The 16,469-nt window shown below is 47.7% G+C and overlaps 1 protein-coding gene across 4 annotated transcripts in view; it reads right to left on the bottom strand.

Annotated features, from left to right (window-relative positions):
- Positions 1–1,103: 1,103 nt before the first annotated feature.
- TRAPPC10 (trafficking protein particle complex subunit 10) overlaps positions 1,104–16,469 on the bottom strand; it is a 77,176-nt gene continuing 61,810 nt past the window's right edge. For all 4 annotated transcript variants that reach the window (XM_004003376.5, XM_060406086.1, XM_060406084.1 and 1 more), the window contains 6 exons: positions 12,033–12,133; positions 10,537–10,663; positions 9,374–9,544; positions 7,082–7,259; positions 4,648–4,842; positions 1,104–4,339 (listed from right to left, as the gene is read on the bottom strand). In XM_004003376.5, coding sequence (XP_004003425.1) covers positions 4,101–4,339; positions 4,648–4,842; positions 7,082–7,259; positions 9,374–9,544; positions 10,537–10,663; positions 12,033–12,133 — 1,011 coding nt within the window. In that variant the 3' untranslated portion in view covers positions 1,104–4,100. The remainder of the gene's footprint in view (positions 4,340–4,647; positions 4,843–7,081; positions 7,260–9,373; positions 9,545–10,536; positions 10,664–12,032; positions 12,134–16,469) is intronic.

Genomic DNA, 16,469 nt, shown 5'->3' with positions numbered 1-16,469 from the left:
GGCCCCTCCCCAAAGCGCGGGTTCTTTGCAGCCAGTACGGTCCCAAGGCGCAGCCCCAGCCCCCTGCTCTGCACCCCGCAGGTCAGGCTCAGGTCCTCTTGGGCTTGGGGTGGCTTGCCCGGCTGCTTTGACAAACCATTCCAGCACCATGGAGGGCGAGATCTGATCAGATCGTCCAATCCGACGCTTATTTGTTTAAAAGCTCTAGGTTAAGGGCGGGGGGGGGGGGGGGGGCGGAAAACAGCAAGACTAAGTAAATGGAAAACCTTTTCCGAAGAAAAGAAATTGTATTAGTGAAGATACCAAATGTGACTGAGGCAGCTACCTTGTCAGACTGTTGTTCAGGGGCTGCAACCCACTGGACTGTAGCCTGCTAGGCTCCTCTGTCCTCCACTACCTCCCAGAAATTGCTCAAATTCATGTCCATTGAATCGGTGATGCTATCTAACCGTCTCTTCCTCCGCCACCCCTTCTCCTGCCCTCAACCTTTCCCAGCATCAGGGTCTTTTCCATGGGTCAGCTCTTCACAAAAGGAGGCCAAAACACTGGAGCTTCAGCTTCAGCATCAGTCCTTCCAATGAATATTCAGGGTTGATTCCCTTTAGGATTGACTGCATCGATCTCCTTGCACTCTAAGATGTCAAACTGTAGGATGGCAAATATGTCTACAAAAAACCTCAAAAACTCTCTAGACTCAGATGTCTTACTTCTAGTGTGCTATTGGGCATTAAGGGGCTTCCCTGGTGGCTCAGCAGTCAAGAATCTACCTGCCACTGCAGGAGAGAGAGGCTGCATCACCGAGTCGGGAAGATCTCCTAGAGGAGGAAATGTCAACCTACTCTAGTATTCCTCCCTAAAAAATCCCATGGACAGAGCGGCCCGACAGGTTATATAGTCCACAGGGTCTCAAGGGTCAGAAACGACCTAGCAGCTAAACAACAAATGGGCAGTAAGTTGTGAAAAACAATCCCTAATGCTACCCCCAAAAGAATTAATGTTTAGTAGTCAGGAACAAGAATTAGGGAAAGAAAACAAGAATATTCCTTTTTTTACACACTCAATTTTCACACGCCACAGGATAGAATGAAGTCCAAGACAGCCGGTTTCTTCTTAAAATGTGTATTTTCAGAATTATAATGCTTACATTTTAAACAGTCTTAATACAATGGCTTTAGTCTAACAATATATTACAGAATAATGTGAAAAATGACTTTCATAGTAAACTATGAAAATGGAGTTAATACCTGCAGTATCAAAGTCACCAACTTGTCACCTTTTCCAGCCGCAGAACGCTAGCAAACCATCTTGACCACACTCTCAGGTCTTACAGCCTGGTGCACAGGGTGAATACATTTAGAGAAAGGGGCATTTTCATGAAAGTCAGATTTTAAAATCACATAGGATTTCTTTTAAAGATTACAGTTGACAGTAAAACATTTAGATCAGGTTAGTTTGTTGTTTTATAAAAAGTAGTACAAGTTTTCATTTCATATACACACCTGGAGTGTTTAACTTCATTTTGTAACTCAGTTTTATTTTAAACACTATTAGAATTGACTAGAAGCCTGTGTGTCTTTTCTCCACCAACTCTGGGATACCCAGACCCCATCACCTAAGACCAGTATGGGAACCTGGCCCATGAGAGGCTGAGCTGATAATGGAGTTGCAGGTAGAAGTCATTTTCAGATTAAATACAAGAATTTCCACATTAAAACAAGAAGAGTTATAATTTTTCCAGCCATAGGAGACCCTATGAAATTCACCAAAATCATAACTTACTTCCTTTTCCACTTGCTAGTATTTACATCTTCCCCAGATGTCTGTAAAATGGCTGCATACTGTTTCTCAGGATGTACACTCGATACCTGGCTTTACAATTGTTCAACAGCTGCTACATTTTTACCTACACAACCAGCTTGTCTCAAGCACATAAGCCTTATTTTAAACACAACAAAAACTCAGTTACAGCCTTTTAGACTAAAAAAAAAAAAAAAGTTTGAGGTGACACTCTTCATTTATGTTAAAAAAAAAATAACAATAGAGGTACCCACGTAACTTAGATTGAAAAGATCTTCTTGGGTAATCAAGGAAAAAAATAAACCTGTGATTAAATTTCATGTCAGTCAGTTTTCAGACATAAGAAACCACCATGGACACTTTGTACTTCCACTTCATTTTTTCCCTTCTGAATATGTATGTAATTAGAGAATTTCATAGTGGAATCAGAACCCAGTGCAAAAGTGAACTGGGTATCGGGAAGCACGGACCCATATCCCACTCCGGAAGGTCACACATGGAGGGTGCCGCCCTGGACTCCTGAGGCTCACCATGCAGATGGGTGAGAGGCTTTTCCAACACAATCAAGTCTCAAAGATCTCTTCATTCACTGGGCTTGGCGGATCTGTAGGGCAATCACCGATTTTTACAATAAAGCAAACATGTTAGAAACTGTTAACTACCATTAGATTCTGAGGTTCTAATCTGCTTAGTTTATTAGCTTTAAACTGCACATAAAGAAGGTAAATTTCTAAAAAATTTAATGAAATGTACCGGTATTTATCTTCTTTGTACATTTCTCTAATTTCTATAAATGAAAACCAGGGGAGCAAGGATCACCACCTTTATTTGTTAAACAAGCTGGAAGACCATATACTGAAGAGACTGTGATGCTCTGCTTTCTGTTCATTTTGCCCTGTGCCTTCTTGCCCCCAGGCCACCAGGAGGTGACAGCCAGGGACAGCGGTGGCTGCAGAAGCCTCCTTTTTCTCTAAGGCTCACACATTTGAGGTTATTCGTGAGGTCCCACCCTCTGCTGGACCAAGTACACTCACTTGCATTAATCTGGTCAGGTTCAATTCCAAGCACACTTTCCCAATGAATTAAGAGTTCTCTATTTCATATGTACAAAAATACATCGCTTTGGAGAGCTGGAAAAGGTTTAATACATACAACACTTATTTACAAGCTGTGACTTTCACACCAATAAAAACAAACACACATTTATTTTGTCCTTGATTTTTGGTGCAACTTATACATAAACATCAGTTAGTATGTACTTTTAAAAATAATAAATCAACCATATGTACAATTAAATGTACAACCTAAAGCAAATTAACCCATTTGTATGGTACGACTGCCATGTCGTAGGCAGGAGAGTAATAGTCCAAGACTCTCACCCTCATACAACCAGACCAGAAATACGCTGAGAAGACCCCTCTAATCGTCATTTAAATGGAACCTCTTAATTTCTGAGACTTAAGGTGCAAAAGAAAAATACTGATTATACAGTAACAATCACATGTAAAGACTCAAAAGGTGAGAGAAAAACACAACATATTAACCCCACATATAAAATGATAATTAAAATAAATATATATTTAATTCCAAGTGCCTATGATACCTAATCCACATGGGGGGAGAGGGGAGGAAGGGCTCCAGAAACATTTATGCCTAAATCATCTCAGTGCCGAGTGGTTTCTCATGCCCTGGCCTAGTCTTTAAGTACCTTTAAAACGGCTACAGCTGTCGGATGCTCCAGGCCCTCCCAGTCTGACGTCCCAAGGCACAGAAGGGGTTTTTATTCCCTCCTCACCCCCAACCCCCCTGCCCAGAGAGGGAGTTATTCTAGAAAAGCGCAACTAGATGACCTGGGGTAAAGGGCTGTGCTTTCCTCCTGAGGAGACACACAAGCCCGCCTGGCCCAGAAACTGGGCAGCCATGTGGCAGAAAGGCATACGCGTCACTAACAAGCCCACAGGGCCTGTGTGTCCACCTGAAAGACACCGGCTTCAGGTGAAGACTGGCAGATGACAGGCTGCTCAGGCGAGTGGGCTCCAGAAAGCTCTCCAGGGAGCAGGGAGGAGGAGGGAAGTGGTGGGGCTCTGGGCAAACCTGGAGGACATCACGGGGCAGGGGGAGGAAGTTAACAGCCTCTGACACCCCGGGTGATATGAACAACCAGCTGAGCACGGGGACTTCTCTGACGCTCCCACGGCCAGGCAGAGTCCACACAAGGCAGGTTAGAGCGAGAAGGCTACCATCGAGTCAGGATCCTTCCGGCGCACACATGCCCGGCCCGGGGACTGTGAGAGCCCTGTGCGTCATGTGACGCTGACTTCGAGGACGTGGTCGTCTTTGCTGGGGATGACCAGGACCTGCGTGCCCGCACTCGAGTTGAAGGCCTGGCCGGGGGGCAGTGCTCGGAGCCGGGGCATCGGCAGGCCTTTGTGCTCGCTGCTGGCAGCTGAGTGCACACTGCCCCTGCTCTTGACGCTGCTGCTGTCCAGCTGGTCATCCACGTGCTTGTCCACCGACAGGCTGTCATTTTCTATCCAGCTATCTGCAAAACAAACAGGAAGTGAGACAGAGGCTGCCCTGCGGTGGCCTCTCCCCACCCCGGGGAGCTGCCCGCCTCCCGAGCCGCCCTTCAAGGCACAAGGATGTCAAACAGCCACCACGCCTTTGGAGAGATCCCAGTACACAGGTCCCGGGTGGATCACCCTCGGGAGCAGGGGCCCAGGACGAGTGACCCTGACCAAGTGTTTGGTATTAGAGCACCCTGGTTCCGAGTGTGGGGCTGCTGAACAGCACAGAGCTGCCACACACCCTGTGCCGAGGGCGTGCTGCGTCCGTTACCAGGGTCCCTACCCGCGTCCAGCTGTGAGGACTGTGCAGAGTGGTGGGGGAGGTACTTGAATAGCCTGACGTCGGGGAGCGGCAGGTAGCCCGCAAAGAGCGGCATCACCTCCATGTGGACTCGGTGCGTGGCCTGGGCCGTCACGGGCATGGAGATGACTCCGGAGCTCTTCCCGCACACTGCCCAGTTGCTGCTGTTGTCCACAACTGAAACAAAGAGGGAAAGCGCCATGTTTACCCGGAAAGGGCCTCCAGGGTTCACACAAAAGAGGCGGCGGCCAGTCCACGCTCCAGAGTGACGTTCAGAAGTGGGGGCCTGTCCCATATCTTGGTGCCCTGGAGTTGCATCTCAAAGTAGAACACCTCTGACCAAGAAAGGAAGCTGCAGGCTGGCTACACGGGGGAAGATGGCTTCTTTCTCCTCACTTTCGTCAGTGAGCAGAGTCAAAGCTGCCTTGAAAGCCCCTTGAAAATGCAGTGTAACCTGCCACCCAGCACCGCGAAGGCGGCACCAGGAGTGAGGACAGGGTCGGGAGCTGGTTCCTCCGTTATGTGTGGTACTGACCAGCACATCTGATCCCACCTCTGCTGCTCACATCAGCCCCCAATGGTTTGGGAAGAAAAGGTACACGTGAAGCACAGAGCTCCTCTTCGGGAACCATGGGGAGGCCGCACACGGCAGGTGCTGCTAGGGACGCTATGAGACCATGACTGTGATGTAACTCAGTGCGAGTCAAACACTGGACTGAGCAGTCACCCACGGGCAAGGAGGGCAGGATCCTCGTCGGCTCAACAAAGGCCGATGAGGAAGGAGGGGCAGTAGAGGGCAAGCTGCCCGCAGCTGAGGCCGTGCAGAGGCCAAAGCGGCACCGGGGAGGGACATACTGGAGCGACGGATCGCACAGCTGGCCCTCGGGGCGCCCCTGAGGGCACCTGTCCGTTCCTCACTGTGCTGGCGCGCCCTCTGGTGGGAAGCCCGCAGGCCTGAGCGCTGGCAGGGCCACTGGCACTCGGAGCAGAGGCGCCGTGTCCCCCACCGCTACAGACTGCAGAGGAGAAACTGCTGCTGTCAGTCACAGATGCTCTGCACGCAACAGTCAAAATCCAGTCAATTCAACCCTTTCGGACATGTCCTTTTTTTAACTTTAATTCTGAGATGATGACACACTCACAAGAAGTTGCAAAATAGTAGAGAGGTCCACGCACCCACCACCCGGCCTCCTGAGCCAGGGGACACAGGCCCAAGCCCAGCACAGGTCACTGGGCACTGGGCTGGCAGCCCACGGCGGTGAGCTCCTTAGTCTCAGGTATTCAGCAGATGCCTTCTTAAAAATCAATGGCAAAAGCCTGGTGTGGAAGAGGCTGCCCGTGGTACAGTTTGAAAGTGACCAAAACTCAGCGTTCTGGGAAACGTGCATTTGCCACTGTGAGCTTGGTAGAGTCCCAACTCAGAGTGGTGTAATGATCCCAGAACCAGTGTGAACGCGTGACTGTCAACAGCAAGAAGGGCCGACGTGCAGTGGATCCGCACGACTCAGCAACCATGTTTCACAGACGCCCGAGGTGTGAGGGGAGGAGCAGCGCCTGGCTGAGAGCCTTTCCACATGCAGGACGGGGGAGAGCACCAGCTGAGCTGCTCACGTGACCTCAGACTCCAGCCGGAGCTGGCCTGTGAGAGAATGCCAGAGGAGTGGCCCAGTCCTCTGAAGGCCGTAACAAGAGTGCTCCTTTACCAACTGCGAATCTACTCGGGATGGGCGGCTCCCAGGCCCTTCAGCAGACTGAACGCAGCAGATGGGAACAGCGCAGGCACCTTCTGGGAGGCGGGCGCTGAAGAGATGTGAGGACAGCAAGACACCGTGCTTCTGTGTTCACTGCTCCGGAAACCAGTCCTTTCTCAAGAGCACCGTCATGTACTGGCTTTTCTAATACCTTAAAGAAAGTCAGTGGAGACCTGCCTCCCTAGCCATTTTTAGAGCATAAAGGGCCTGACGCCAAAACCTGAGAATCCTACAGAAGCGGCCCAGGCCCCAGAGGAGGAGGGCTGTCGAGGGGCGTCTGGGAGGCCGGGAAGAGGAGGGGCCAGGGTCTGGGTTGAGGGGTGGAAGGGGGGAAAGGAGGCTAGAGGTAGAGGGCGGGAGCGTGAGCACAGGACGCCTGGCCTGCTGAGCGAGGGGGGCCCCTGACTCACGGGCAGAGGACAGAGCAGCTCCAGGCACCACTGTGCCCCAGCCCCGAGCCCCACAGCCACTCCAACACCTCTCAGAGAAACTGCTCTGCAGTAACCAGGCTCAACACCCTCTGAGCCCAGGGCCACATCACACAGTGGGACATTCAAACGTGCTCTTTCAATTCTAGAATGTTCTCTCTTCAGACGAGGAGTACTGCACGTTGTGAGCAACAGGGCCGAGCACAGCAGTCAGGGGCAAGAAGCCTCCAGACCCACCTTCATACATCAGCTTTGTTGAAAAATACTCGTCAGATTCCGTCAAGGCTTCATCCTTATCCACCTCCAGGAGGTCCGAGAGCCGCGTGATGGTCACGTCCAGGGAGCAGAGTGAGCCCGTCCTACAATGCTCCGTGCCTGGAGGGGGCGATATCTCTGCTCTCACGTTGTACAAGGTCTGGGCCAGAAAGGAGAGAGGGCAAAGGAGACAGTCAACAATCTGAACAGACGGCTCTCTGAGGCCACTGTGGTGCTGCCCGCAGACTCGAAATTTCAAGAATGGACCAGAGGAGCAGCTGTGTGTTCACGCCCTCTGACCAACTGAGTCCCTGTGGAGACGCCCTCGGGAAGCCCCACCCCGAGAGCCTTAAACTCTTCTTAACATGAACATGGTCAAGCCTCTCAGGAGGAGGGAGGCTGGCCCGGTGACTCCGCACAGGCCTGTCACCAGGTCCCAGGCCAGCGTCACGCTTCACGAGCCTCCTCTCCCCACCAGCACACACTGACTTATCTGCCAGGGCTGCTATAAAGCAGGCTCCGGACCTGCCACGGCACCCTGGACACCTCAGACGAGTCACTAAAAGACACAACGCCATTACCTAACCAGCAAAATGAACAGAGTTCCTTGGAACTACCCCATATTAAGTCCATCCTGAATCTTCTCCACGATGTTCCCTTCTCTGTGACCTCCCTACCTGACAGTCACACCTGCTCACACTTGCCCACCACCCAGGACAAAGGCCCCAAACCCGCACAGGGGATGAGAGCCTGCCCCTCCACATGCTGGCAGCCCCACTGCCACAGGAGCGGTGAAGGGCACACCAGTGGGGCGGAGGGAAGAGGCCCGGCCTGGGAAGCCCACGGCTGGAGGCCAGCCGCAACAAAGGACAGAGTCCTGACATGCTCTCCAAGACGAACGAACGCTGGGAACATCATGTCACGTCAAAGCCGTCAGTCTCGAGACGATCACACTGAATGCGACTGTCCTTGCCCAGGCAAGGCTCAGGCACCCTGCTCTAGAGCAGAGTAGCTCAGGGCTGAGAACAGGAGTCGGGAGTGTGAATGGGCACAGGCCTTCTTCTTGGAAGAATGAATACCATCGTGGTGCTGATGGCCCAGCTCTTTCAATACACTAACTTCAATGAAGCAAACGCCCCAAACGGTGAACTTCACGGTGAAAGTGAAACTGCTAGTCGCTCAGTCGTGTCTGACTCTCTGTGATCCATCCGCGGTATGGCCCAGGCAAGAACACTAGAGTGGGTTGCCATTTCCCTCTCCAGGGGATCTTCCCAGCCCAGGGATCAAACCCAGGTCTCCTGCATTGCAGGCAGATTGTTTACCATCTGCACCACCAGGGAACTTCATGGTACAGAAATGAGACTTAAAACAAAAAATTCTGTATTTCTGGTCCTCAGAATACCAGTTTTAAAGAGAGCAATCCACCAAGTATTTTTCTCTGGCTTTTTTACTAAGCTTGTACAGGTCTAAACGAAAATTTTTCCTATGCTCAATTTGAAAAGGAAGCAAAAAAGACAAAAAAGTACCAGTGGAATCTGCTAATGAGTTCGTTGTCACTGGCAGTAAGCAAACCACATTAAGTTTCTGCAGACTCTTCACCATGTGAATAATCTAATGTTCAACAGCTATCACCACATCAAAGGGGCATCTACTTGTCCAACAAAATGATGAACTACACTAGTGACTGTGTTTAACTCTAAGGCCAATACGGAATGCTCAAGAAAACAGGTGGGTTTAAATAGTCTTTTGGTCAGAAGGAGGTATTAAAAAAATTGCTAATATCAAGAGCTATGCACACAAACACCTTCTCAAATAAAATGTTGCTTGACAGTCTCCGTTGTTAAGAGAAGAAAACACCACAAAGCTGTGTGTCCACGTTCTGGTTTGCCTAACGTTAAAGAAACTCTGCTTTCTTTTAAAGAACTGGAGATGTAGCAGCTAACGCTCAAGGTGAAAGGAACAGGTGCAGGACGTGACTAAGTCAGTGTAAGGAAGACAACAGGGAGGAGAGCTGGAGTCCTTTCCCTGGAGATGGTCATGCTCAGCGGGGGTCACACAGGAGGGCCCAAGGGGCAGACACGCCACTGACAGGACCAGGGCTCTAACCACAGCTGGTCGCTGCCCCCATGCCCCTAGCGCTGGCTCATTTCCATGACAGGTTGCTTCATTATATTGAAAGATTTTGTCTGTTTGACTTTTAGAAGGTAAAGAATATGACATCACCTTCCATGCTTCCACCTCAGAACCCCACCAAAAAAATAAGGTGATACATACAAAAAAATTTTCCACTTGAAATTCATAGGTGTAGGGCTTTAAGGAGATAGACAGCTGTTCTTCAGAAGCTGGGGAGAATCCGATGGAGAAGCGGCAGTGCAGAGATGGGGGAGGCTCCTGTGTCCACTTCAGCTCCCAGACAAAGAACACGGCCTGCCTGCTGTGGATGCACTGCAAGAGAGTCGGCTGTCACTGCACATGCCATGCACACGCAGGTACGCACACACACCAGATGCTCAGGGTAAGCGGTGTGTGCCCCCACCAGGTGAGCGGGAGGGAGCTGGGAGGCTGTCCCCAGGCCCGCTTCCTGACACCCCTGCGTGTGCTGCCGCGGCCCTGCCTCCCAGCACCTCCCGAGGCCCTGCCCGCAAAGACTGTCTGGAACTGGTCAAAGGGCTTGATTTCTCATGATTCCGTAAGCTCGACAGCACAGGGGCAAAGAATATTTCTTAGTACACAGTATCCCATACGTTTCCAAAGTGGGAAATGTCATCAAACAATTACAGGGACACCTTTACACCATGACAGTCACTATGACCTACCACTAAGTGAAGTGGGGAAAAGAACTGGTGCCACCTCAGGGATCAAGTCCGCATCTGCATGTGCGGACAGACTCGGGAAGCACTGAAGTGGGCCAAATGGGGGGAAGTCCTTAAAAATGCTAGACATCAGATACCCTTAAGAAAACCTTTGATCTTCTAAACACTCAGCAGACTGTCTAAAAACATACTCAACAAATAAACAGAAAGGCGGGGCCAGGATTCAGCCAGGCAGCACAGACACGAACATGACTCCTTTACGAAGCTACCCTGACAACCAAGAGCCCGCCACTGGGCGAGGCAGCGTGTAACTGTGGGCAGGACGCAGCAGCCACTGTTGCTGGGGTGATGGCGTCTACGCACCACCATGAGACTCGAGGAAGAGCTCAGAGTAAACCTGTGCGTGGAGTCTGACAAGCGGAAGATGTAATTTTTCTAAAAACACAATCTGTTTCCTGCTCTGCGCTGTGCCCCTTGGCCCACAGAGAACCCTAAGCGGGCATGTCAGGGCGCTCCTCCCTGGGCACGCGCGCCCCACTACTGCCTGCGTGGCTGCTCTCTGTACACAGTCAGCTCCGTTACGCCAGCACACTCTTCTCACTCTGCATTCTGCTGAGAGGTTACCTGTTCAGATTCCGTGTTCAGCGGTATTAGTCGCAGGTCAGTACTATCACGGGTGTCTACAAGACAACTATCTGACAGTTGAAAGTCAAGTTCTGACAAATTCTGGACACACACTTGAACATATTTCCTAAAAGAGAAAAAAAGATCCTGATGTTTGAGAACTTTATTAAATGCACTTTGGCTGTGCTAAGAAGATACTGGGGCACTTTCCTGGTGGTCCAGTGGTTAAGATTCTACCTTCTAATGTGGGGGTGGGGTGGGGGGGTGGCTACGATCCCACATGCCTTATGCCAAAAAACCAAAACATAAAAGAGAAGCAAAACTGTAACAAACTCAACTAGGTAAGTAGAATTCACTTGAATTTCTGTTATACGTAAGATAAATTTTGAAAAATCAGTCTCAAATGCAGCAACTCAGATTCTCTGTAGAGTCACTGGTGTTTTTAACCATTAGTATCTAAAGAATTGCTGAATCATTAACATCTGTAGAACTGTTGGTGTTTTTTTGTTTTTCTCTAATTATTTTTGGGCCGCACTGGGTCTTCACTGCTTTGTTGAGGCTTTCTCGAGTTGCGGAGAGCAGGGGCTACTCTCTCTAGCTGCGGTGCGTGGGCTTCTCATTGCGGCGGCTTCTCTTGTTGCAGAGCATGGGCTTTAGGGCAAGTGCGCTCAAGCAGTTGTGGTTCCCAGGCTCCAGAGCATGGGCTCAGCGGTGGTGGCGCATGCTTAGTTGCTTCGAGGCATGTGGGATCTTCCCAGACCAGCGATGAAACCTGTGTCCCCTACACTGGCACCACCTGGGAAGTCTACTGCTGGTGTTTTCAAGCACCAGATACTGCGTCTCCCAATGCCCAGACAGATGAAGTGCGGGACGACACCCGAAGACTTCCTTGTTCAGACACTGAATCTGAACTTGGTCAAGCCTCCAAAGCAGCGGCTCTCAACTGGAGGCAATGTCTAGAGACATCTGTGGTTCTCACACTGGGGGTAGGGAGGTTGAGGAGTGCCCCTGGCAAAAAGTGGAGGAGCTAGGGGTGCTGCCATTCACCCACCACGTGGGGTTACCTAAGGGAGTGTCAGAAGAGCTGAAGTTGAAAACCCCACCTTTGAGGTAAGACACAGCAGCTGACAGGGAACTAGTTACACAAACCCATGATGATGTGATCAGTGGAATCCAGGATGGCAGGTGACCCTGGTCTGTCAATGGGCCAGTGGCTTGAAAATAGGGAAGGAGGGATAAAAAGGGATCTCAGAACAGAGATGTGTCTGAATCCCACATCCTACAAACCAGCTGTGCAAACTCACTCCTGAGAGAGCTGGGGAAATCTGAGTAGAGCCTGTGCACTCAGGATCCAGGGAATGACTCTGAATTAGACAGGTGGACCGCAGCATTATGGCTGTGATAAAACATGCTCAGTGTCACCAAAGTCAAGCTCTGAGCAATAGGGCCTGTGTATGGGGGAGAGTGGGAAAGAAGCAGGGCCTGTGGTCCTTTACCGTGTCCCGGACGACAGCAGGGAGTGCGTGGTCCTGAAGGGCACGCTGAATGTGAGTGCGATGACGGTGGAGTAGATGGACCATGGGCAATCGATGGACACCTGAGGAGAAACAGGGAACAGGTCTTCAGACCACTTGTCACAGGGACAGCCACTGCCAACCCTAGCCAGCCAGATCTGTGGTGGCTGCCAATTTCCTAGACAGTTAGTGTGTTTACCATTCCTTATTCAGAAAGAAAAACCCCACCGAACATAGCACAAAGGAAGGGGACAGAAGTGAGTCACCGGCACAGTTTCAATGGCTCCCAAGCAGACACCGCAGCTGAAAGTGCAGACACCACCCGCCCAAACATACACACACTATTCTCACATACACATGGCCACAACACTAAATGCGCTCTTTAACATGCAGGAGGATATGACAAAGTGCTTTTAGTCACATATGTGCAGATGACGCTAATCAATCATTAACTATTATAAAATTGAATAAACTGTCCAAACTCTTAATCCACATGACACCGACCACATAAACCAACCAATCTGAGGGCATCGTGGAGACCAAGCTACTAACGTCCTTAAGGGCAGAAACCAGGTCTCAAACTTCTGTTTATTTCCCTCACGGAACAAATGCATATACTGAGTAAAGAGCGTGCACATATTGATGGAAGTCTCATCTCTGCTTCCTTCTTATCAGGTAAGGAGGGAAGAAATTCCAAGGACTGAAAATTAAAACATTGCCCTTCAGGTGCTGCCCTGTCTGACATTTGATGTCACAATCCTTTTGAAATGACTGCATTTATTAGCCTTTTATCTTACTACTTTTGTGCATATACTTCTTTTTGCACAAGTAACAAAAAACAAAAAACAAGTAACAAAAAAAATTCACCCCTTTTTCTCAATCCCTTCTCCATATCTCATGCAGCCACCAACCTATTCTCTGTCTATGAGCTTTTCTTTATTTTTATTTTCCAGATTCCACATATAAGTTAGATCACGTGGTATATGTCTTTCTCTGACTTATTTCACTCGGCATAATGCCCTAGATCCATCCTCCACCCATGCTATCACAAATGGTGAGATTTCCTTCTTCTTTATGGCTGAATAATATTCCTGTGTGTGTGTGTTCATCTTTAATTCATTCACTGGTGGGCGCTTTAGCTTGCTTCCGTGTCTTGGCCACTATTAGCAATGCTGCAGTGAACATGGGCTGCAGATAGCTCTTTGAGTTAGTGTTTCTGTAGTCTTCAGAAAAATACCAAGGAGTAGAATTGTGAGGTTGTATGGCAGATCGATTTTTAATTTTTTGAGGACATTCCCTAGTGTTTTCTACAGTGGCTGCACCACTTTACATCCCCCACCAATAATACGGAGGGGTACCTTTCCGCCAGCACTTGCTATCTGTTGTCTTTCTGAGAACAGCCATTCTGACAGGTTTAAGACGTGATCTCATTGTGGCTTTGATTAAACTTCCCTGATGATCAGTGATGTTGAGCATTTCTTTCATGAATTTGTTGGCCTTTTGTATGTCTTCTTTGGAAAAATGTCTGTTCAGGTCTTCTGCCCATTTTTATATTGGATTGTCTTTTTTTGCCAGTAAGTTGTATGAGTTCTTTATATATAGACACTTATCACATATATGATCTGGGAATACTGTCCGCCACTCAGCAGGCTGCCTTTTCATCTCGTTGACAGTTTCTTTGCTGGGTAGAGGCATCTTGGTTTGATAGAGCCCCATTTGTTTAATTTTGCTTTTACCGTTTTTGGTGTCAGACTGAAACAAGCATCACCAAGGCCTATGTCAAGAACTTACTATCTGTGCTTTCCTCCAGGAGTTTTACTGTTTCAGGCCTTACTTTCAAGTCTTTAATTCATTTTGAGTTCATTTTTGTGCATAGTGTAAACTCCAGTTTCATTCCTTTGCATGTGGCTCTCCAGTTTTACCAACATCTTTTACTGAATGTCCTTTCTCTAATATATATTCTTGTATCCTTTATTATAAATTAATTGACCATATATGCAAAGATTTATTTAAAGGCTGTCTATTCTGTTCCACTGATCTATGTGTCTATTTTCATGCCAGTATCATAAACACTGTTTGAATTACTATAGCTTGGTAATGTAATTTGAAATCAGAGAGCATGTTATTCCCAGCTTTGTACCTCTTTCTCAAGACTGCTTTTGCTATTTGGGGACTTTTGTTGTTCTGCATAAACTTTACGATTATTTCTTCTATTTCCGTGAAAAATGTCATTGGAATTTTGAAAAAGGCTGCACTGAATCTGTACATTGCCTTGGGGAGTATGGACACTTGAACAGTAGTAATTTTTCCAACACATAAGCATGCAATATCTTTCCATTTATTTGTGTCTTCTCCCATTTCTTTCATTAATGTCTTTTCAGTTTCAACATACAAGTCTCTTACCTTCTTCATTAAATTTATTCCTAGGTGTTTTATTTTTTGATGCAATTGAAAACAGGATTTTCTTAATGTCTCTGACAGCTCATTATTAGTGTAAAGAAATGCAACAGATTTCTACATATTGATTTTGTATCCTGCAACTTCATGAAATTTGTTTACTAGTTCAAATAGTTTTTTGTTGGAATCTTTAGGTTTTTCTATATATAAAAAGGTGCTTCCTGGTAGCTCAGCTGGTAAAGAATCCACCCGCAATGCCGGAGACCTGGGTTTGATCCCTGGGTTGGGAAGATCCCCTGAAGGAGGGCATGGCAACCCACTTCAGTATTCTTGCTTGGAGAATCCCCATGGACAGAGAAGCCTGGCGGGCTACAGTCTATAGGGTCACAAAGAGTTGGACACGACTGAGACTAAGCAAACAATAGTTTTTTGTTGGAATCTTTAGATTTTTCAATATATATAATATCATGTCATCTTCAAATAGTTTTATTTCTTCCTTTCCAACAGGGATGACTTTTATTTTTCTTGCCTAGTTGTTCTAAGATTTCCAATACGATATTAAGTAAAAGCGGTGAGTGTCCTTGTCTTTTTCCTGATCTCAGAAGAAGAGCTTTCAGCTTTTCACCATTGAGTACGATATTGGCTGTGGGCCCATCATATACGGCCTTTATTATGCTGAGGTGCATTCCCTCTATTCTGACTTGGTTGATAATTTTATTATAAATGGATGTTGAATTTTGATAGGCTTTTTCTGTATCTATCAACAAGATCATATGATCCCATTTGATCATGGTGCATCATACATGCTGAATTTGGTTTGCTAGTATTTGGTGCAGGATTTTTGTACCTATGTTCATCAGAGATATTGGTCTGTAATTTTCTTTTCTTGCGGTGTCCTTATCTGGTTTTGGTATCTGGGTAATGCTGGCCTGATAAAATGAGTTTGGAAGAGTTCCCTCCTCTTCTATTTCTGGGAAGAGGTTGAGAGGACTGGTACTTGAATGTTTAGTAGAACCACCAGTGACGCCATCTGGTCTTGGACTTTTGTTGGGGGTTTTCTGATTTCTGATCCAATTTCCTTTTTAGTAACCAGTCCATTCAGATTTTCTATTTCATCATGATTCAGTCTTGGTAGGTTGTATGATCCAACAGATGTTGGCAATCTGATCTCTGGTTCCTCTGCCTTTTCTAAATCCAGTTTGAACATCTAGAAATTCTTAGTTCACGTACTGTTGAAGCCTGGCTTGGAGAATTTTGAGCATTACTTCGCTAGTGTGTGAGATGAGTGCAACTCTGCAGTATACTGTTTGAACATTCTTTGGCACTGTCTTCCTTTGGAATTGGAAAGAAAACTGACCTTTTCCAGCCCTGTGGCCACTGCTGAGTTTTCCAAATTTGCGAGCATATTGAGTGCAGCACTTTTACACCATCATCTTTCAGGATTTGAAATAGCTCAACTGGAATTCCATCACCTCCACTAGCTTTGCTCATAGTGATGCTTCCTAAGATCCACTTGACTTTGTGCTCCAGATGTCTGGCTCTAGGTGAGTGATCACATCATCTGAGTGGTTATCTGGGTCATGAAGACCTTTTTTGTACAGTCCTTCTGTGTATTCTTGCCACCTCTTAATATCTTACGCTTCTGTCCTTTATTGTGCCCATCTTGGCATGAAATGTTCCCTTAGTATCTCTAATTTTCTTGAAGAGATCTCTCTAGTCTATTTCTTTGCACTGATCACGAAGAAGGCTTTCTTATCTCACCCTGCTATTCTTTGGAACTCTGCATTCATAGTCGCCTCTTAAGACACTGTATTTCTGTGAGGTCAGCTCTAACATCTCTCTCCTTTCTGATTTTGAGTTCTCTCTTTTGTTCCTGGTGAGTCTGGCTAAGGGTTGGTCACTTTTATCTTGTCAAAGAACCAGCTCTTAGTTTCACTGATCTTTTCTACTGTCTTTTCAGTTTCTATTTCATCTGTTTCTCCTATGAGCATCTGTAATTTCCTTCCTTCTGTTAAATCTGGG

The sequence above is a fragment of the Ovis aries genome, chromosome 1 (assembly GCF_016772045.2).
Source record: "Ovis aries strain OAR_USU_Benz2616 breed Rambouillet chromosome 1, ARS-UI_Ramb_v3.0, whole genome shotgun sequence".
Taxonomy (NCBI): Eukaryota; Metazoa; Chordata; class Mammalia; order Artiodactyla; family Bovidae; genus Ovis; species Ovis aries.
This window is presented reverse-complemented; position numbering and strand designations above follow the sequence as displayed.